The 23,139-nt window shown below is 49.8% G+C and overlaps 1 protein-coding gene across 1 annotated transcript; it reads left to right on the forward strand.

Annotated features, from left to right (window-relative positions):
• Positions 1–37: 37 nt before the first annotated feature.
• On the forward strand, positions 38–19,998 carry Golga7b (golgin A7 family, member B). Its single transcript, NM_001305219.1, is given in 7 exon segments — positions 38–108; positions 2,587–2,684; positions 8,406–8,689; positions 15,115–15,240; positions 18,322–18,474; positions 18,548–18,649; positions 19,793–19,998. Coding segments are annotated over 5 exon segments (504 nt in total). The 5' UTR covers positions 38–108; positions 2,587–2,684; positions 8,406–8,677; the 3' UTR covers positions 19,904–19,998.
• The last annotated feature ends 3,141 nt before the right edge of the window (positions 19,999–23,139 follow it).

The raw sequence follows: 23,139 nt of genomic DNA on the forward strand, positions 1-23,139 counted from the left end.
AATGGCTAGGAGTTCCAAAAGCATGTGGCAGGGGCCGGAAAGCCCTGTCTGTGAGTAGGGTGGCTGAAGGGGGCTTTGGATTGGCAGTCTTTGACACGTGGCTATAAGGTAGGAGTTCTAGTGCTGGCTGATATGGGCGGTTAGGACAGCCTTCTCTCCTCCTGCCTGAACAGCAAGAGTCCTGTTCCCTTCTGCCAAAACAGGACAAGGTTCCCAAACACCACGAGTCTGACATCTAGAGACTTACAGGACAGCACTGGGAGAACTTCAGAAATCCCCCAAAGAGTGAAACAGCCACCTTAACACTCTTTGGTTAAGGGGTGGAGGGTGAGGGGCAGAATGGGTAGGACCTCTTACTTTTTCTTATAAAGCCTTCTGTATGTCTGGATTTGTTTGTTTTGTTTTGAGATAGGGTTTCTCTGTATAGCTCTTCCTGTCCTGGATTCATTCTTTAGATCAGGTTGGCCTCAAACTCAGGGATCTGCCTGCCTCTGCCTCTGCCTCTTGACTGCTGGAATGAAAGTCATGTGCCACCACTGCCTGGCATGTATGCCTGGATTGTTAAAGTCACAGGCTTGCGTTCTGCAAAGCCCTGGCGAGGAAAGGCCCTGGCAGCTTTGGTGAGGATGAATGAAGGGGTGGGAGTGTGGTAAGAGAGCAAATGAGTTGTGCCTCCCTTTATCCAAATCCACCTCCTCCATGTTTTTCATAGATCTTTCAATATGAGATTGTGCTAGAGTGAAGGGTTCTCCAGCTAAAATTGGTCTGAACTGCATGATCCGGGTTAACTAATGATGCTTTAAAAGCACCTGTTCCCTTTTATGCCCACGCCTTGACTTCCTGAGATCATGCCCTTCATTTCTCACTGTCTTCTCAAGTGGATGCAATTTGTAGTGACTACCAAGTTTGCTGCCAGTGTACTAGATGTGCTCCTAAGACCCTGCAGTCAATCATTCATGACTGACGCTCCGGTGGGAGCCTCCCAAAGGTGGCTCGCTCAGCCTCCAGCACAGTGGCTATTGTAATGCAGGTAAACATTTTGATCAGTAGTTTTCTGCTGTTATCCTCGTCTCTTTATTTCCCTCTGACGGCTGTGACCTTTGCCTCCTACTCTCCTTCCTGGAGGAGAAGGAGGAGGAGGAGAAGGAGGAGGAGGAGAAGGAGGAGGAGGAGAAGGAGGAGGAGGAGGAGAAGGAGGAGGAGGAGGAGGAGGAGGAGGAGGAGGAGGAGGAGGAGGGAAAGAGAGGAACAGGAGAGGGTAGGGAGTTAAAGGACGCAATCCCACGTTGCTTTAGTCACCTAGTGACTCTGCTTGCAGACATGTGTCATGGTCTGCCTCCTCTGGCACTATTTTTAGGGCTGTCCCCTCATTCATGTTTCTGGGGACTTTTAGTTGCCCCTGTCACTGCCTGGCTGCTGCTTCATTCAGTCTGCAGTTCTCAGATACTATGCAAGCATTCTTAGCTACTGCAGCTGTCTGGAAGTCTGACACTAATCCTTGAAGGTACTGTTCAAATCCCACATATTTTTAGGGCGCCGCCTAAATTCTATCTCCTGCTAGCATTCATTGTAGACCTCTACTGTCTTGGTCTTTCATTGTTTGGGAGCAGGGTCTTTCGTAGACCTGGTTAGCCTTGAGCTTGGTATATACCAGACACTGACCTTGAACTCCTGCCTCCACCTCCCAAGTGCTGGGATTATAGCTAATGTGTCACCACCCCTGTCTTCCCAGTCTGGTTTTCTGCTATTGACACATCACAGACTGGGTACATTAAAAAGAAGAGATGTTCATTTTGCAACATGGTTCTAGTCTGAGGTCAAAGTGTCTTTCTTGGCAAGGGCTTATGGCAGCACATAGAATCGTGTGCTAAGAGATGGGGAATGTGGAGAGACCTGGTCCGACCGGCTTTTATGGCCGATCCACTTTTAAGATAACCCACTAGCCCATTAATCCATTATTTTATTAAAGGCATAGACTTAATAGCCTTTTAAAGGTCCCACTTGGTTTTCTTAATATAATGGGGGTTGAATGTCAACACACACTTTTTGGTGTGTGTGTAGAATGTATGTATGTATGTATGTATGTATGTATGTATGTATGTATGTTTGTATGTATGTATGTATATGTGTATAGCTATGTACGCAAATGTATGTAGTATGTCTACCTTGTTCCCCTGAGCCAGGGTTTATTTCACTGAATCTGGACTTGTTGTTTTTCTTCTAAGCTTGTGACTATCAAGTTCCAGCAATTTTCCTATCTCTCCTCTCCCTCACCCCAACACTGGGGTTACAGATGTTTATAGCCATGCCTTACTTTTAACGTGGGTGCTAGGGTTCTGAACACAGGTTCTCATGCTGGCACAGCAGGCACCTTACCTGTCGAGCCACCTCTTCAGTCCCTCATCGTACATTTTAGATGGACAAATCATGCTCACAACCATATCCCTGGTTACCACTGATGAAATTTGGTGCTTGCATAGGGGCGGGAACACCCCACGCTCATCTTTCTGACTGGTGGGTAGTAAATGTTCCCTCTGCTACTGAATGAACTGACGATTGCTTGTGGATATCTTTTCTGTGCTTTAGAGAGTCCCGCTGAGCTGGGAAGAAGTGCTACAGACATCCAGTAGGGCGTCTACCTAAATCTGCTTGTTTTCTTCTCAAAGACTCGGTTTGGAAGTCAGGTAAGATCTAGAGAAAGCTTCCTGGACTTGGCAGCTACTCTCTGAGGGAGGGAGAATGATCACATGACCCCCACAGTGACTAACAGAGTCAGAGGCTGCATCCCATGCAATCAGGCTCCAGACACCGTTCCTGCCACACACTTCCTCCCAGTCTCCAGCGCACTGTGCAATGACACCATTTAAGACTTTGCAGACCACAATTTCCCCCCAAGCATTTGTGCAATTGTTTTCCTCCTAGGCCTATCTTTCTCCCCTTTCTCCACCTCCCGAGGTTTGCCAGCGTTTTCCCTGGCTCCTTTGCACTCTGCAGGACTGATTTCCCCTCTCATCTCTTTCCAGATGTCAGGATTTCCAGATCTTTCAGTTGGTTTCTTTTTCTGGCCACGATTCTCCTTTTGGAGGCTTTCCAAAGCAGCCGCAGATTGGAAGATGATAACAGTGAATTAGTTAGTAGATCTTCTTTGATGTTATTTTGTGGGTGAACTCATTAATTTATGACAAAAACATCAAAGACCCAGGCTCCTGCACGGGACTGGGCTGTCTCAAGGCGTCTGGATAATAATGATGTCAGATTAAATCTCAAGGCCTCTCTGCCTCTAGAGTTACAGCCCAAATGACTAAGGTGTGGGAACATTCCATCCTATGGTGTCTTAGCTCGGCCTGAGTCAGCGTGCTGTGGTCCTCTCCTCTCACCGTACCTTCCAGGCTTGAGATCCATCAAGGTTGGCACAACTACCCTGGAGGCCATGCAGAAAAGTGGGGAGAGGCTGGGAAGGTCTCTTTCTGTCAACAAAGTTAGACACTGAAAGGGACCCTCAGTGCTTGCATAGATGACTCCAATGTCATAGAGTTCTTGTCCTACAATGTAGGTGGAAAGACTCCCAGGAAAGAGGCAACATCATTCCTGGTGCCTCTCAAGCTCTCTCTGCCCTTGTAGGTTGAATGGACTGGTTGAGCTAAGTCAAGACTGTGGTTGGTTGAAGTGGAACTTGGAATAGAATTTGTCTTTCTTCATGGTGCAGCATCTAAGCAGCTTGCATCCGTGGCCACTGGTGTACTTCCTTCATTGCCCATGGTGGAAAACTGGGGATTCCCTCTGGTCATGGCCTCTGGATCTTCCTTGTACTTCACTCTCTGTTACTCCAGCCTGGTGTGGTGGCTCTTGTCTTTAATCTCAGCACTCTGGAGGCAGAGGCGGGAGGATCTTTGTGAGTTCAAGACCAGCTTGGTCTAGATAGAGTGGGCCAGTTAGGATATGTAATAAGACCTTGTCTAAAAAAAAAACAAAAAGAGTTTGCTTCTGAAATTGCCTGCTCTTCTCTGACCACTGATGTTTGATGTTTCCCCCTCCACCTGACTTTGTGTCAGTGACCCTTTACACTCCAGTGTCTGCATCTTCACAAGGAACCTTCCTGGTTTTCTCAGGCAACCATGCTACTATCAAGGTTGTTGCGTCCTCTCTTCATTCTAACTCAAAAATTCTAATCAGGAGAACATTCTGTCCCACTGACAGCCTTTCTCAAGGTTTTCAGTGACTTCTCTGCTGTGGAACCAATGGTCATGGGGCATTGTTTATTTTAGGATCTGTGGAGCAACGGTAGTATGAGTAAGGTGTCCTTCCAGGGTGCCATTATTTTGGTTTTTGGACTTGGCTATCTCTTTTTTAGTCTTTTCTGTCTTCTAGTCTAGAAGAGGATTAGTTCTTGACAACTTTTCTGGCCATACGTCTTCCTTAAATAGTCCATTTTTGAGGGATGGGAAGTTTGGGACAGAGTCACTATTATGTAGCTCTGGCTGGCCTGGAACTTACCATGTGGACCAGGCTGGCTTTAAATCACAGAAATCCTCTGACTCTCAAGTGCTTGGATTAAAGGCATGTATCACCATGACTGGTTGGATCTGGAAAGGCCTAGAAGTTTTATTCATAATTCTTACTCTTCCCTACTTCAAACTTCAGACCTAATTCAGCCGAACACAATTCAAACCGCACTTCAGGGCTTACTCAGTCCCTGGCTCCCACTCCGTCTCGTCAGTAGATTGAAACTCTTCACTTTTAGGTGTCTCTCTGATCTCAATATTGGGATACTTTTGGACTCATTCAGATCATGCATTTAAAACTCTGCAAATGCCGTCACCACATTATCTTCCAACTGTGTCTAGAACCTGATTACTAGCTACCTCCAGTGTCACACCCTACTCTAAGCGCTCTCTCTCTCTCTCTCTCTCTCTCTCTCTCTCTCTCTCTCTCTCTCTCTCTCTCTCTCCACCTTGTCCTGGATAATTTAATGGGTCTCAAAGCTTCCAACTTCACCTCTCCAACGACCCCAGCATACAAGACCAAATCCAAAAGACTACAGTTAGAGAATGTCAGTGTCTCTACCCCAAACTTTCCACTACGACTTACCATCTCACTTTCTTGATCTTGGGTCTGCAAGGCCCTAAAATCCTGGTTACTTCTCACTTTCTTTTGTTTCCCAAGACAGAGTTTTTCTGTATATCCTTGACTGTCCTAGAACTGGCTATGTAGACCAGGCTGGCCTCAAACTCATGGAGGCCTCTACCTGCCTCTGCCTCCCAAGTACAGATTAAAGGCATGCGCCACCACCACCTCCGCCGCCGCTGCCGCTGCTGCCGCCACCGCCACCACCACCACCACCACCACCACCACCACCACCACCACCACCACCACCACCACCGCTGTTACTTCCCACTAAACACCACCAACAAAGACAACAACAACATCCCATCTTTCTTTCCTTTGCCCACCATTCTACGAACTCTGGTTTGGAATTAAGTTTTAGACACATCAGGCCCACTTCTCTTCAGGGTCCTCGAACTCTGTCCTTTCTACCCTGTTGCTCTTTTCCTAGGCATTTGTATGTTCATTTCTCTCTTTCTTTCAGACCTCAACCCACATCTGTCCTTATTAAGAAAGTTTCCCCTGAGTATTCCTTCAGAAATCCCCGACCTTTGACCTTTGACCTTTGACCCCAGGTCCATACCCAAGCTCCTTTATTTTCTAGCAATGACCACACTCTGCACTGAATTTATTTTCTCATGTGTTGCACGAACAGTCATTGCTGTGTCTCAAGTCTCTATAATCTAGGACTCAGTAAGCACTCAGAGAAGAGACCGTGAATGGGCGGGCTTGCTGAATGCCTTTCCTCTAGCCACCGGGTGAGCAGCAGGGTTCCAGATGACGGTCAAGTTAATATGATTGAAGTCAACGAGAGGGATAGTGACACTCTTCTGGGCGAGAGTAAGGAATGGTTTAAAATCTCCACTGGACACCACTAGACGACAGGCTCACTTGTTAGCAATGAGCTTTGTGGATTCATAGACAATCTCTCAATGAGCTTTGTGGATTCATAGACAATCTCAGTTTGTGCATTAATATCAAAACACTTGCAGAGTTATGGGGCAGACCAGAATATCTGCCCTCAGCTGTTTTTGTCACTGTTTTTGTCACTTATCCTTAGACCCAGTGTGCTCTTATGAAACATTGGCAGGTGGAGGTTCTCTGTCAGCTTATGCTCTACAAAGTACTAGAAAGAGAAAGTGTAGTTAGGGGACAGGCCACACACAGTGTTTAATGCTTGACTGTCTAGATTCTTCTTATGGGAGACCTTGGGCATCTTATTCTGAAACACTGAAGAGGTGACAAGAATATGGAAGTGGGGCTGGCGAGGTGGCCTGGCAGCTAACGTGATAGCTATGGAACAGTGAGGAGTGGGTTCAGATTTCCAAGGTCTGTGTAAAAAAAAAAAAAGTCAGATATGGCGTGCCTGCAACCCAGGGCTCATCTGCTGAGATAGGCCCGTTACCGGTTCTGTGCAGTGGCAAACAAAAGACCCTATGAAAGGTGTAGATTGACAGTGGCATTTAAGGTTGTCGTCTGTTCACCTCCCCACAGGCTCTGTGGCATCCACACACTGGCACTCAGAGTATAAATCCACTCCCCCACACACATGGGAGAGAAAGAGAGAGAGAGAGAGAGAGAGAGAGAGAGAGAGAGAGAGAGAGAGAGAGAGGAGACAGAGATTTAAAAAATAAAAAAAAATTGTAACTCACAGCAGTTGTCAGGATTTCAAAATACATGCACCGTGTGGAACATACCGTCTGGCACACATTAAGTGATCCATAAATGTTTGGTATTAAAAATAAAAAGTTCTGCTGAAAAAATGCTATTAATATGCCTTTGGGGTAACAAACCATCCTAAGATAGTAGGGTTACCATGGAATTTTAAAAGACATGATAATGATATTGTGGTTGCATGGGAGAGTGCCATTTTGCATTTCGAGACGAGGTCTCACGTCTCTTCACCCACATCATGGGCTCCGAGATTGAAGGTGTGCACCCTCACACCTGGCTTAGAAAAATGCTCTTATTCCGAGGGGACGAATGCTGAAGTATTTAAGGATGAAGCTGTAGAATCTATTGCTTTCTAATAATCTAGTCAAATTACTCACATCTCCTCGCTCCCGCTTCTATCAGTAAAGCCAACAAGTCAAATTTAAAAATATTGTCGCCGAGGTAGATAGTACAGATTGTTTCCCCCCCCCCCCCCCAACTTCTCCTGTATGCTTGGAAATTTTAAAAGAGAAATTTGATTTTTTTAAAAAAAAGAAAGAAAAGAAAAGAAAGGACCCCAGCTAGTGAAGTTCAACAAATATATCCTGCAGAAAGAGGATCATAAACTCAGAGACAGTTACTCAAGGTGGGAAATCGGGAGAAGCCCTAAATGGAGCCAGGTCTTCTGGCTACCTGTTGAGGTTTGTGGTCCAGTCTTATGTCATGGCTGGGCTGCTGACCTGTGGGCAGCCAGGCTGTAGAGGAAATACCCAGCTCCCCTCAGACACAGATCTGAGGTTATTATGGGTGTGTTCAAAGGCACCTGTGTTGGGGTTTCCTCTCTGCTTATTAAGTAGATAAGCCATTTGTTTGGAAGGCCTAATGCCAAATTACCACCTTGGAGAGTGGGCATACCGGTTCGGCATGTGGTTTTCCACTGCTGGTGGTAATTGGGTACTGGGGGAGTGTGTATAAACTCTGGGGTGGCGGAAGGCAGACAGAAGTGTAAGGGATGGAACCTGGACCAGGAGGACCATAAGGAAAGAATGGCTTCCATATGGAGCGTCTTGAAAGAAGGGACCCTAGGGGGAAACTGGGGATGAAATGTGCGTAAGTATTTAAAGAAAATGTTCTGTCATATCTGCAGCATTTTCCTCTAGCTAATGGGGTTCAAGGAAGTGGAAAGGAGAAAAAAGAGAAGGGGATATCCACAGAAGGCCGGGTAGTGCTTGGGGCAGGATGGGGGAAGGTTAGAGTCAGATGTTGAAGATATTTGGAAGGGTAGAGGCTGGCGGCCTGTGGATGGTCGGGACTTCCACATCGCAGGCCCGGGTGCCTTGCGGCAGAGCCCAGCTTCTCTCTCCAGCTTCTGGAAGTCCCCGGAGGCGGTGGAAGCTAGCGCAACGCTCTAGGCACTCCTGCTGGGGGAGGGCAGGCAGGAGAGGCGGGACGCTGGGCGGGGCGGGACGGGGTGGGGCGGGAGCGGAGCCGGTGGCCGCGGGCGGGGCTCCTCTCCGGCGGGTGCCGGAGTCTGGGGGCCGCGGCTTCCCCCTCCCCGCCCGCCGAGGCGCTGGCCCCTCCTTCCCCCGCCGCCCCCGTGCCCGCCGCTGCTGCCGCTGTCAAAGATAAAACCGGGCCATTGCCTGCAGGAGCCCTGGCAGCAGGCGATCGAGCGGTGAGGAGCCTCGGGCGCGGCCTCGCCTCCCCGGCCCGGCTCCCGCGTCAGCACCGTGGACAGCGCAGACCCCCTCTCAGGGACCCCTCGGCTCGCAGGAACACTCTACGGGTTTCGGCGATCTCATCAGTACCGCGGACAGCGCCCAGGCCCCCGCTGGCCTTGACCGCTCTTCAAATCAGCACCGCGGACAGCCCCCCTGGACCAGCCCAGCAGCAGCCAAGGACTGGTCAGAACGCCCGGAAGATGGCCACTGAGGTAGGGGCCAGCACCTTAACCCGCAGGCAATGCCGCAGGGAATGATTCCCCACTAGGGGCAGACTGGGCACGAGGAGAAGGCGGGGGCGGATGAGGGTAGGGGGTGGTTCCCCGGGTTCATGGGGGGAGGTATGGAGTGGTCCCCTCACCTTCGACATGTCAATCTTGCTCATGCCACCCTGAGCCCCGGGAGTCTACTTGTTACCAATAACACCAGGTCCCCGCTGGGTTGGGGTTTCCCCTTCTGAACACAGGGTTCTGATTCCCCAGAGGTGGAGATCCCTGCACACCTGTGTAAGGGGAAGGAAGGTGGCCTATTGCTGTTGTTGCTATGTGGTGCAGTATCCTGCTTCTAACCCAGAGGCTTGACTAGGGAAAACAGACCTTCCTTCACATCCATATTTCCTTAAGAGGAGAACGTGGACAAAGACCTGCTCAGGCCCAGAACCCAGAGGGTTGGTTTTAATGAATCTCCTGTACCAGCCCCCACTTTTGAGAGTTTCATTCTTCTTTCATTTGAGTTGCTGGTCCCAGAGTATCCACATTTGCCCGTGTGTAGGGAGAGACTGCGTTCTTCACGGTGTGTCTCTAGACCAAGCGACCTGTTAGCTAAGGGCAAAATCTTGGTGTAATGTGTAAGAAGTCAGGACTTTTGTCTCTACCCCCAGAGGTTACTCCTCCCCTGGGAGATCTCTCTACTCATGATGAAACTCACACATGGAAGAAAGGATTGGCTCGGTACCCACACAGCATGCCAACAGCAGAGCTGAAAGTTTCTTTGAATTTTTGGAGCGTAGCAGCACACTGGGTCTTCCCAGTTCTGCCGCTGTTGTCTTTTGTGGTGCCTCCCCATTTCCAGCCTGACTGGAACTCTGCCAAGGAGGAGAGCAAAGGTCGGTGAATGATTCTGTGCGGTGCCTCTGGGATCCTGGCGAGCGGTATGACATCAGTACCAAGTGCTCCTGCCACAATTCCACTGGATCTCCTGATGTGGCTTGGCGTTGCTTATCTGCTGATGCAACACGAAGTTAGGGGATCCATGTCCTGCCAGAACCCCAACTGCAGGCAGGCAGGCCTGTCAGACCGCAGCAGCAGTCCCTAGTGTGGTCTGATGGACCCCAGAAGGCCTGTCTGTCCTACAGTCTCTCCCCTGCAGGTCTGTGGTGACCCACACACACAGTCTACCCTCAGACTCACACTTCTTGGCTGAGGCCAGGTTTCCAGGAAGCTGTTGGTAGTAGGCTTGATGACTCTCCCTTGGGAGAGGCTCTCCTCATAATGCCTCTGTAGGTACAACGCCATGGCACACAGAATGGCTGTGAGTGTGTGAGCAGCTCTGTGAAGTGGGCAAGGACGGTGTTATTATCTGCAATTAACAGACGAGTGGACTGAGGCTTGGAAGCTTGCTTCAGCCGGGTGAAGGAGTCAGAGAAGGCTTCATTACCTCATTCTACAGATGATTCAACTGCAGCGTTAAGACAACAGTTCTTCTTGCTCCCATGACAACTACCTTCACGGTTTGCATCGAGGATAGCGTATGCAGCTAGCCAGTGTGATGCTTACTAGAGTTCTAGGGGTCTTGAGTCAGGGCTTTGGAGGGAGGAGAGACATGTTAGAAAGAGCAAGAACAGAAGCTTTAAACCTGTGGGTCACAACTCCTTTAGACCATCAGACACATCAGATATTTACATTATGATTCATAACAGTAGCAAAATTACAGTTATGAAGTAGCAACAAAAATAATTTTATGGTTGGGGGTCACCACACACGAAATGAGGAACTCTATTAAAGGGTCACAGCATTAGGGCCACTGGGCTAGAGGAACCTGGGTTCCCTGACTGACCATCTTGAAGGCAGAGGGACAGAAGACTGTCTAGGATGGACAGCTTGGCCTTGGCTGGACTCTGTTGGCGGTGCTGAGAGAAGAGACTCAGATTCTGCCAAGGCACAGGATGTATGGTGTCTGGGCCGGGGTGACTCATCCCCCTCGGCTGTTTTTTTTTTTTTTTTTTTTTTTTTTTTTACTATTAGGATTGGATCGAGATTGCCAAGAAAAACCTGTTGGGGGAAGGAAAACCTCACTCTAAGTTCCCATAGTCATTTCCTTAGCTTTCTAAAGAGGAAATGGAACTGGGTAGGGGGAGGAGATGAGAGAGAGAGAGAGAGAGAGAGAGAGAGAGAGAGAGAGAGAGAGAGAGAGAAAAGAAAGGAGGGGGGGGGGAGGAAGGAGGGAGAAGACAGCTTCTTATGGAAGCTGAAAATTTTGCTTCCTGATTTCTGTTTAGAAGTTAGCGTCAGGGGAAGGGTGTGTGCAGGAGGAACACAGAAGAGGGAAGACAGTTTGCTGACCTCATTTGGAGAGCTTTACTGGGCCTGTTTCCTGAGCAGTGAGCCTCTGCAAATGTGTGTCACTAGGAGCAGGGTCTGCCTGGGGAACAATCCAGATGGCCCAAGAACGACTGGGAAGCAGCCCTTGTGGGACGGGCGTCTTGCAGTGGGTTTGGGCAGGTTGGAGACGATTTAAGTGTGCCCAGGTAGCATTACCCAGGCAGGGTATTTTGAGGTCTGATCTCTGAGTCACTGGCTTGAGTTCGGGCCTGAGTGTAGGCTGAGAAGAAGGGTGGCCCTGTGCCCAGGCTTCCACCCTCAGGCCCTACCTGGCTGCAGTGACTCAGGATCTGCAGTCCTATTACCACCCAGCCCATCTCGTGATTCTTGAGCCGGGCCTCACCTGCACCTTATGGAGCGAGATGGTTCTTAGTGAGGATGGATCTGTGGACCAGCCGGGGCCTCCTGTTTGTCTTGGGCATAGCAGGCCTAGGAGCTCATTGCATTCCAGTGGCTGCCCTGTGCAAGCCCAGCCTGAGGGACTGACTACCAGGTGTACAGAGATGTGCTATGTCACATGCTGTGCTCTACCTCTAAAAGTCTCCTTTCAGTTGTTACACCGTGGCTTGGGAAATGGTGCCCACAGCCCCGGTTTTCCTCCTCATGAAACACCCTTGGTCTTGGCCTCAGCTGCCAAGAGGCTGGGGTGTGGTGATGGGGGTGCGGAGCTGAGGGCTGTGAGATTGAGGGGGTAGCTCAGTTCTCACAAACATCTAAGACACCCCTGGAAAAATACTAAGAAGGAACTTTCCAGGGAAGACAGAGCTTATAGCCTCGGGGAGTATTGGGGGTCGCTGTAACAACTCTTTCCTGTTTCCCTAAGGTTAAGAAGCTGGATAGAAAGTGCTTGGGACCTGGCTCTTGTCTCCATCTTTATTCTCAAACTAGAGCTATAGGAGTTAAGTCTTCATACACGCGTGGCCTTATTTAGTCACGTTAGTGCTTGCGCTCTTAAAAAAATTATCAGAAATATTTAGAAACCAGAGTAGCTGATATTAAGAAATTCTGGATTTGTGGCTTCCCTTAAAAAATTAGAAGCATCGGGCACCTAGTTGCACCATCTTTAATGGCAGTGGCTGGCTCTCTAACAGACACAGGCATAAGCTCTCTTATGAGCCACAGACCCAACCCAGCCCACTGACTGCTCTACCTCTGGAAATGTTACTGCCCTCCATTCCTGATAAGGTTTCTTTCAAGTCAGATATGGGAGGGGTTATGATTATGGGGCTCCTGTTTAGTATCTTTGAAGAAATGAGGGCCAGAGAAGGGCAGACGTTTACAGGGCTATACTGCCCAAGATCAGGTTTCCTGCGGCCATGACCAGCAATGCATCTTTTGCTCCACCCCTTGGTACTTCTGGATGGAGCCACCATCAATGGAGCAAACCATGAGGCCCTCACTTGCCTAGAATCCTGCTCCTCACCGTCTGTGCCAGACACTGTGATTTGTGTGTGTCAACATGTCGGCCTGACTCTTACGTGTAAATCGAATCTCATCTGCTTTCTCCAGACCAACATACGTTCTCCAGGGACAAGCAGATGCTCAGTCACCTGAAGCCAGGAAAGGTTCTTGGGCTCAGAATACAGCTGTTGCTAGAGACTTGAGAGTGAATGAATCAGTCAAGAGAAAATAGGTCTGTAGTATTATGTAAGACACCACCTAACATCTTACTCATTGAAGATTACTTCCTTCTCAGTAGAGTCCTGAATGGAGCGCTTGCAAACAGCAGGCATATGTCCTCTGAGTGGTCATTTAGGGACTCAGGCCTTTTCCAGTCCCATTGTCTTTAATTGCCTGGCTCCTCTGGTTTCTGGGGGAAGGGAGGAGTTTCAGGTCTGTTTGAGTCAAATCAGATATTCAACACTTCCACTAATTTTACTCGGTGTGTGGCCACGCCCACGGGCGAGGGAGTCTTGGAATGAACTTAGTTGTGTTCTTGGGAGGGAGAAGAAATAGTTGGTCATCAGCCAGCCAGTCACTAAGAGACATACCATCATGGGTCATGGGAGCACCTGCATCTATGTGTACACGTGTGTGTGTGTGTGTGTGTGTGTGTGTGTGTGTGTGTGTGTGTGTAGGTTCAGACAAAGGATGTTGCCTGTGGCAGGAAGCCAGGTCTGGGGCAGAGTGACTGGAGCAATTGTCTCTGCTTCCTTTCCATTCTTACCACTGCCTTCTGTGGTTTAGCACTTTTTTATTTTTACCCTGAACTATGACAGAAAGAGACCCATCCAATGGGTCCCTTAGGCTTACCCACTCCTACAAAACGGTCAGAGGGCTCCTTCTGGAGCTTAAAGAATTCATGGCTAGCTCTTGCTTGCTGGCTTTGGAAGGGAAGGGAGGGCCACAGCCGCTTTCCTCTCTCAGATACATTATGGTAAAACAATAACTAGGCTGAGTGGACACATTGATCATTAACTTGTATTACTAAAGCATGTTGATTTAAAGCATGGATTTTCCAAAGTTATCGTAGGATCTTAGTAGATATTAAAAGGGGGACTTTTTCAACAAAGATCCTGTCTAGTGGAATCAAGAAATGTCGAGACAAGAGGAGCACTTACATGCCATTTACTTCATTTCCCAAACTTTGAGATCAAACATCTTGCTTGAAGCAACATTTACCTGAATTTTGGAGAGCCTTATGTAATGCTCTCTGATTCCTACATTTCTAAGACCTTGATATACCCACCAATCATCCACTCCTTCTGTCTTGTCAATCTCTCTCGAGTCTTCTCTGCTTTTCGGCATCTCCAACCTGAAATCCTTCCCGTTGGCAGAGACCCTCCCTGTTTGTGATCTCACCCTTGACCACAGTGCACGTTTGTCTCCCACTGATTGCATCTATTCTGCAGACCGGCTTCGGTCATGCTAAATGTTGCCTCACGCCCCTGGAGCAGACCATGTCTTCATTACTCCCCTTTCCAGGGTCACTCTTTCCCCCTCTTTCTACTTCTGGCCAGCCCCTATCTCTGCGTATCCCTGACCTTCCCTTAGGACTCCATGCAGTCTCCAGGAAGGCCACATAAGCATCCCTGAGTAAATGTGACTTTGTTTCAACCATTCATCACGGTCTAATTCATTAGGCTTTGACTTGTCTTCCTCCCCGGAGCCCATAGACTGACTTTTGCTCAGCGTCTGGAGAGCCTGGCACTAGTAGGGACTCAATAAACGAGAGCAAAGTGACTGAATGGGTTCAGCTTAATTACACAGGATGAACTAGCGTTCCCTCCCTCTGCCTTCAGGGCCTGGTCTCCACGTGGTTCCAATGCTGGGTGTACTTCACCAATGGTGTGCTTGTTTCCAGTGACTGAGTGACTGAGGCTGGAGAGAGAGAAGAAAGAGACCTTGTTCTTTTGTGGTATAGCGCATACTCCCTTCCAGGGCCAGGTCAATGTCAAGTTTTCTGACTGGATGGAGAGACAGAAGTCACTCCATACCTTCCTTCCTACCAAGGAATGCTATTAATTCAGCACCTGGCCTCAGTCTACTTTATACTCAGTCATCTCATGATAAAAAGCCATTTCTAGGCCCCTTTCTGGGCTAAGAAAACATAGCGGGTGCTTCCTGGACTTCCTGAACTTGGCCTGGAGTCCCTTGGAGTTCAGGGATACATCCCAGGTTTCCCCTCTCCCACATGCTCCACTCCCCAGCCTGCTTGTGAATTCCGCTTGCAGGGCCTCAGGCTTCCATCTCTGTCTGTGCTGAGCTCTCCAAGCACAGGGCCGGCTGCCACTGGGCCTCACTTCTCCGTGTTAAAATCTGTTTCGGCTGTGATTGACAGCTCTGAGTGACTCATTTTGGTTCAGCTTTGCTCTTTCTTTAGGCTTCTGTATACACACTATGATGGCTTCAGGAAGCTCCTCACGTGAACCACAGGAGGCCTGCTTCCCTAACCCCCCCCCCCCCCCCCGCCCCGAGCCAGGCTGTGTGGCCAGCCTCTCCCTGTGTGCCAGGATTCAGTGGTGCTGGAGAGCCCTCCATGTCAGTGCACTGAGACTATGGTCACCTAAGCATGTGTCCCCTGTTCATCTCCTTAGGTCCACAACCTTCAGGAGCTCAGGCGAAGCGCTTCACTGGCCACCAAGGTCTTTATCCAGAGAGACTACAGTGACGGCACCATCTGTCAGTTCCAGACCAAATTCCCACCAGAGCTGGATAGCCGGGTAAGGGCACCTTTTGGGTGAGGAAACCTTTCTTTCTTTTTTTTTTTTTTTTTTCCGGAGCTGGGGACCGAACCCAGGGCCTTGCGCTTCCTAGGCAAGCGCTCTACCACTGAGCTAAATCCCCAACCCCTGAGGACACCTTTCTCTAAACATGAGCTCTACCTGTGGTGGCGCTGAGAATTAGTGTTTTTTTTTTTTTTTTTTTAAATCCAGTTATACATGACACATAATATCACAAAATGCATGACTTGTTCAGCTGCCTCAAATGGAAGAATGATAAATCCGTTGTATTGTCTTACATTTCCACACAGAAAATTCTCTGAAAAACAAAACAAAACAAAAAACAAAACAAAACAAAACAAAACACCTCAGACTTGTTTCAGTCCAGCACCTCAAATTACGCTGGCATGAGAATTCACTAGAAGTCTTGTTAAACAAATGTAAATTCCTGAGTCCTAGTGGGTGAGATTAGGTGTCACCCACACTCGCTGATTCAGTTGCTGGCCTGTGGTGTAGGCATCTCCATTTGTTGGCAGCTGTCCCCAAGTTTGGTCACACACCAGAACGTTTGGCGGGGCGAGGGGGGCTGAAAAAAACTCAGTAAGTCCCAAAGAATTCCAGTCAGAATTTTGGAAACTGGAGCCTAGGCACTGGTAGTGTTTTATGCCTTAATCCACAAATTCACTTTTTAAAAGTTAACTAAAAATGATTTTAACTACAATTGGTCAGATTTCAATTTTCTTTTTTTTTAAACAAGGCATTCTCAGGTGAGCTGGAATTGAGTGATTCTTAGATCCTGCTTGGGCAGTAGCTGGCTATTTATGCCTTTCCACTCTTGGCTGGACTGGGGACATGTGTGAGCTTTGGGAAATGGGGGACCAGACGAGGCATCTATTTGGGTAGGGTAAGATGGCCGTAGTCATTACTGCTGTGACCTAGCCCTCCCCTTCCCAGAGTCAGTACCTCCTGGGGCTGAGACTGGAGTGCAGCGTTGCCTTTAAAAAGTGCCCAAGAGTTGTTAATGTGCAGCCAACACTGGGCACCACCACTAAGCCCTTGTTTCAAAATTGTGCCCTATGGCTGCCAGGGTTAGCATCACCTGGGAAACAAAGCAAGGGTTTACACCTACCTGAGAGCTCCCGAATATGAATGTGTTTTAACCAGATCCTTATACGCACGCACGCACGCACGCACGCACGCACGCACGCACGCACGCACGCACGCACGCACGCACGCACAGAGCTTCAGGAGCAGCAGAGTCCTTCAGGGATAGAAGCAGGAAGTGACTCACCAAGGTTATTAGAAAGCGCTGCAAGAGCCTGGTCACACTGACGCTCCTGCAGCACATACATCCTGAGTGGGGACGGAAGAAAGTAGATGCCGTGTGATCGGAGCTGTGACAGGCCAGCTCAGAGACCCAGAGGAAGGGCGAGGGGCTGCTTTCCCATCCTTTTACCTGTCTTAGACAAAGCGGGGAGGTAGCCTGTGACTTACCAGCTTCATCGGATGCTGGCATCTAAGGCAGTCAGCCAAGGCCTGTGTTCTGCTCTGTTTCTGAGGGTGCGCAGCCCCCACAGGCAGTCAGCTGCCTCACAGCTGACTTGGGATTGGAGTAGGGCAGAGACCTGGTGCTGATGGATGTTGTAGACCAGGCTATTTGAGGAGGTATGAAAAAAGAGGCGTGGCTGGACTTTGCTGATGGGATCCTCATTGGTTCTTAGAAAACCACCAGCATCCCATTCTTGTGTAGGCACACTATCCTTTGCAGGAGGTAGTAGGGCAGTGGTGGGGTCAGGGAGGCCGGAGATGAGGCCTCAGGGTTACAGAGCAACACTCACCTGTGAGAAAGAGAGTGGGGTGGCAGGAAAGCTTTTGGCACATAGAACATTCTCAGTGTGTCCTACTGCTATGGATATAAGCCAACTCCTTAGCTGCACTCACACACACATACACACACACACAACCACACAAACACACACAGACACACACATGCACACTGACAAACACACACACAGACACACTAACAGGCACACACACCTACACACACAGAGAGACACACTGACAGACACACACACCTACACACAGACTCACACACAGACACACAGACAAACATAGACACACACCTACACACAGACATACATAGACAGACACACACACATAGACACATACACACACCTACACACAGACACACAGACATGCACATACACACACATACCTACGCAGACACACATAGTCAGATACACACACAGACACAGACACACACACCTACACACAAACACATAGACACACACACCTATGCACAGACACACACACCTACGCAGACACACAGACACACACAGACACAGACACAGACACACACACACACACACACACACACACACACACACACACACACACACGGCAGCTGTGGTGATTAGTGACTTCTTAGCCAGGAGGAAAAGTGCCCCTGCAGTCTCTTCTGAGCTCTCACCGTCTGTTGCAGGCCGCTGAAGCCCCTTCCAAATGAGGAGAATCTGCTCTGGCACAATCATCACAGTGGGATGTGACACCAGAATACATGGCTGGCTTGTAGAACACACAGGTTCTTAACCTTCAGGTCGCTATCTCGTTGGAAGTCGAATGACCCTTTCACAGGGCTCACATATCAGATACCCTGCACATCAGACATTCACATTATGATTCATAGTAGTAGCAAAATTGCAGCTATGAAGTAGCAACAAAAATTAATTTTATGGTTGGCGGTCACCACAACCTGAGGAACTGTATTAAAAGGTCAGAGCATTAGAGAGGTTGAAAATCACTGATCTAGAACATCCTAGGTCTCCTGTTTCCAAGGGAGGCCAACAGCCGTGCTGGTTCCCATCCTACAGGAAACCAACACAGTACGAGCAAGCCGCTCACACAGGGCGGCCACACGTCTAGTTCCTGAGTAAGTCTGGACTGAACTCCAGGTCTCCTGCTCCCGTGCTGTCTGTTCTGCTTGCAGCCTCTCAGTCATGCCTGTGGGCCACCTCCCGCCCATGCGGCCCCAGGGATTGTCCCTACACTGGAAAGGCTAACAGTCTGCCTCTCTCCTTCCAGATTGAGCGGCAGCTCTTCGAGGAGACTGTGAAGACCCTCAATGGTTTTTATGCGGAGGCCGAGAAGATTGGGGGCAGCTCCTACCTGGAGGGCTGCTTGGCCTGCGCCACGGCCTACTTCATCTTCCTCTGCATGGAGACCCACTATGAGAAGGTGCCGACTCTCTATCTCCCCTTCCCCAGCTGCCTTGCCACAGACTCATCTTTAGGGACCCCTGTTTCTGCAGGTTCTCAAGAAGATTTCCCGTTACATCCAGGAGCAGAATGAGAAGGTCTTTGCTCCCCGAGGGCTCCTGCTCACGGATCCCGTGGAACGTGGAATGAGGGTTGTATCCTTTCGGGCGCGTCTATGTGAGGCGCAGAGTTGTCTACCCAGCAGGCTCCTTGAGGATGTGGCTGGGAAGTGGGAGGCTCCCTAGAGGCCTTCCGGAATCCCGCACACCACTGTCCGTGGGCGCCCTTCACCTTAGTTATTGGGGTCATTTGTGAGTTTCAGGTTTTGTTTTTATTGAACGTCATGCCATCGGTGCTTAAAACAGGCCAGACACCACGCAAAGGCTTTGAAAAATACCATCTCACGTGATTTCCATCCCAATCCCAAGAGGTGGGCCCTTCCTCCCTCTTGTGTACCAGGACGCTGAAGGGAAGCTGGCTCAATCACTCACCTTCAAGCAGCAGATTGTCACCGTCAGGATTTGAGCCCAGGCTCTCTCAACCTGTTTGGTTCTCAAAGAGTCTGTAAACCTTCCACAATCTCCTTTAATAGCCCGTGTAGAGCCCCACTATCCACTGAGTGAGCAAAACGAGCTGCAGAAGTGGGGTGCTCTGTGGGTTGACTGTTTTGGTGACAGGCTGGGCAGGGGGTGGACAGGAGTTCTGCTGACCTCACTTGGAACAGTAGTTCAGGTGTTTAACCACTGCTCCCCATTCAGTAGTTAAAATAATATTATTTTACAATAAAGCTGAGAGAAGAGTTCAGAAAACGTAAGTCCCAGACAGCACACACATTCCCCCCTCCCCGATTCTTTTTTTACTGAGCCCTTGTGTTGTGCTGGGTACTCAGTTCAATTTTCACAGGAACCCCAAGGCTCTGCTGGTGTCCCCAGTTTGCAGAAGTGATAATAGACGGTTAGCAGGTGAAAGGATTGGACTAACTGAAGTGGGGCCATTAGGGATGGGCCACTTCAGCAAAGGGAAGTGTTTGTATCTAACACCATTTCCGGGTGCCTCTGTGACTTGGGATTCCATAATGCATCTCGAAGAAAGCCAGAATCTGTCTGTGGGATCCCATTGTGCGCTCAGCCTTGTGTCCTCTCAGAAACTGTTAGCTGAGGCTTGGAGAAGGATTTTGACTTCAGTCAAGCCTCGGTCTTTGGGCATAGCGGGCTTCAGGTCACGGGTCTCATTCTGGATCTGTACCCCGTTTCCTGAATAGCAGCCGGGTGCTCGCAGCTCCTTAACTAGCGTCCCAGATCGAGATCTCCATCTATGAGGATCGGTGCAGCAGTGGTAGCTCCAGCAGCGGCAGCAGCAGCAGCAGCGGCAGCAGCAGCGCTGGCGGGGGAGGGGCGGGGGCCCGGTGACTGGCCGAGAGTCCCTGCAGGGAGGTGTACGGCCGGAGCGAGGGGCTGGCAGATCTGCGGAGGCTGCGCTACCAGAGCACCCGCTTCTGAGTCTTTCTCTGGGCCCACCCTGCGGTGAAGGGAGGGTGACTGCCCGCTGTTCCGTGTCCCCAGCCCTTTGTCCCTTGGCAGGATCTTCTTTCTGACCCCGGACCTTTTTTTTTTTCTCTCCCATGAGGCTGATCTGGGTCATTAGAGCCAGACCTTCCTAGGGTGTCTGGGGTGGGGGTGGGGGACCCAGCTTGGACAAACCCTCTTTCCTGCCTCCTTCCTCACTCTCAGGAGGGTCTGGAGAATTCACACCCTGCATGAGTCTTCACCCTCAAAGCCTACCTGGACTGTGCTCCCTGGGGCTCTTTCTAAGGCCCAACGATACCATGGGCTCCTGCTTGTCAATGGTCCCATCTCCTCATTGGAGATTTGGGGAGACAGGTGTCCTGGGAGCTATTCAGCCGCTCCAAAGGCAGTGGCTTTCCTGTCCTTCCCTCAGGGCCGAAAGTTCCCTCAGCCTTGCCAAGAAGCACCCAATTCTGAGACTTTGCACCCCACCAGGAACTGCTTATAGGGGTTCAGCCTAGGACTCTGATGGGGTCCACTGGGTTATGGTAAAACTCTTTGGATGAATGAGCTGGACAGAGCTTGAACTCCTGAACTGGAGCCAATTCCTGATCGTGTGCATACATGTGGAGTGCGCTGTGTGCACAAATGTATGTATGTACGTATGTATGTTTATGGGTGGGTAAGCATGTACGTATGTGAGCATACATGTGTATGAATGTGAGTACCTGTACAGGTGTATGTGTGCATGTGCACACGTGTATGAACCTATGTTTATCTGAGTGAATGAGGGAGAATGTTAGGTGCATGTGTACAACACATGCATGCAAACTATGTATGCTTACGCACAAGTGCACTGTGTGAATATGCATGTCTATGTGTAAGCATGCGTGTGTGTGTGTGTGTGTGTGTGTGTGTGTGTGTGTGTGTGTGTGTTTAAAAAGAGAGAGATTCCATTGTGTGTTCTCTTTGGCTGCTGGGCTAATGACTACCAAGTCCTGCCCTGTCCTGTCCCACACTGGTCTGTAGAGCCTCCCTGTGAGTCCCTCCTGACTGACCCTCTCTGTAAATCAATGTCCTAAAGCTGGGCTGTCAGCTTGGCTCTTCCTCCTGGCCTTTCTCCCACCTCTGGCTCTACTGTACACATTTTAATGGAGGAACAGTTGAGGTCCTAGGAGAACAGAGCCAACATTTAGGTGGTCTTTGGTGCCCCTCTTCCAGCCCCCATGGCACAGTGGGGCCACAGATGCTGCATATTTAGCCTGCCCAGGTGTCAGGACCCTGAAGCCCTTGCAGATGAGGCTTCCCTGGACATTCAAGGCAAATGTGCCTTGCAAGGAAAAGCTAATGGTGCTGTGGCTCTCGAGGGGAGCCAGTAGAAGGGCAGGCATCCTGGGGCCTGAAGATGGACAGAAAGGGGCTGCCTACCTCAGCGGGCAGGAGGTGCTAGAACTAGACAGGAAACACCAGCCACCATAAGCAGCTTTCTGGAGCGGAAAGGGCCTGTTTCTCTAGAGGCCAACGTCTGCACATGTGACAGCAGGAGACCATGCTGAGAGATAGAGAGGGCCGGCCAAGCCCCTGAAGCCTCAGGGAGCCTGAGCCCTTTGAGCCCTGGTGCCATGAATCCCTTCTTTCCGAGCTGCAGCCCCCGATTCCTTGCAGAAGCCTGTGCCCTCTGTAGCCTGCTGTGTGGCCAGGCATCGTGTCTGACTTTGCACAGCCTGTTGGGGAAGGTTGGGAAGAGGCAAGATGAAGACCTTTTGTTTTATTCTTTTCCCAATAAAAGGACTTGCCAGCTTGAGGCTCCATGCTGTTTCCACTAGTCCATCCAAGGAGACACTGGGTGTGCGTGTGAGGAAGAAGCAAACTGCACACAGGACTGATAAACTGTCTCCTTGGAGCGTACGGGTCAGCGAGGAGGTGGACATTCCAGGTCTTCCTACCAACCCTTGACCTTTGGTGGGTCTGACACTTCGGGTGGAGCCAGTAGGTTCAAATAAAAGCTAACCCAAAAGTAATTTATCAGTGAGATAGGGAGGGGCTGTTTCTTGAGCTCTTACCCTAGGTCACACACTGTTTGGGGTTGAGTCACACGGGCCGTTCAGTGTTGAGGACCAGAAGGGGCTGGCTAGGTGGCTCAGCCAGTGAGATGCTCGCCGTAGAAGCCCGAAGACCTGAGTCTGAGCTCTGGAACCACGTAAGGTGGAAGAAGAGAACTGACTGCTTAAAATTGTCCTCTGATCCCCGTACACATGCATCATGGAATGGTACACCCCACCTCCACCCACTGTGAATCCATTAAAGTTTAAAAAAAATATTAGAAAGCAGGTAGATATTGGAAACTAGCATTGCCTAGGTCTTGGGTTTCACTAGATTAAGCATTTATTAACCGCCTATGATAGACCAGGCACTTTGATAAAAACATATTCTAGAGATTTAAAGATTAGCTGAGTCTTCTCAAAGACTCAGAGAGGTTGAGTAACACGCACCTCCATAGATCTAGTGGAGTTAAAAACAGGGATTCCCTCCCAGGTAGAAAGCTGCCTGAGGTTTTGGAGGGCTGGGCCATATACACAGATCTTTGGGTCAAGGGTCTGTCCAGAAAGGACCTCATTAGACTACAGGGACCACAGTTCCTGCCTTGGGTGGGGGCCACAAGGGAGATGGTCTCTTGGGGGTGGTGAGTAGAGGTCCAGGTAGCTAGGAGCTTCTGTTTCCTGCTACTAAGGACACATGACTGGTGTCTGAGCCCTGGGGAGCCGGGGCCTCTGCCTCTGCTCAGGCCTGGGGTGTGAGTGAGTGGTTGGTGAGCTGCTCTGGTGGCAGGGAGGTCCTGCTTGGTTCTGCAGGGTGGGAAGCTTGCTGTAGCTTGAGGTCAGGTTTGAGCTTCAGCCAAACGTTAGAGAGGAAGCAGAGGACTGGGGATTTCCAAACTGGCAAGATTTGCCCAACATCCCTACCCAGTGCTTGACTGGATGAGAGGCACTCAGGTCTCCCACTTTCAAATGGCATGGACAAAGGAGTGAAAATGGTAGCCGTGCTCAGGACATGGCCCAGTGGCTGAGAACACTTCCGGAGGGCCCGAGTTCACTTCCCAGCACCCACATGGCTGCTCACACCTGTAACTGCAGTTCCAG

Source organism: Rattus norvegicus, chromosome 1 (genome assembly GCF_021556685.1).
Source record: "Rattus norvegicus strain SHRSP/BbbUtx chromosome 1, alternate assembly SHRSP_T2T, whole genome shotgun sequence".
Lineage (NCBI taxonomy): Eukaryota > Metazoa > Chordata > Mammalia > Rodentia > Muridae > Rattus > Rattus norvegicus.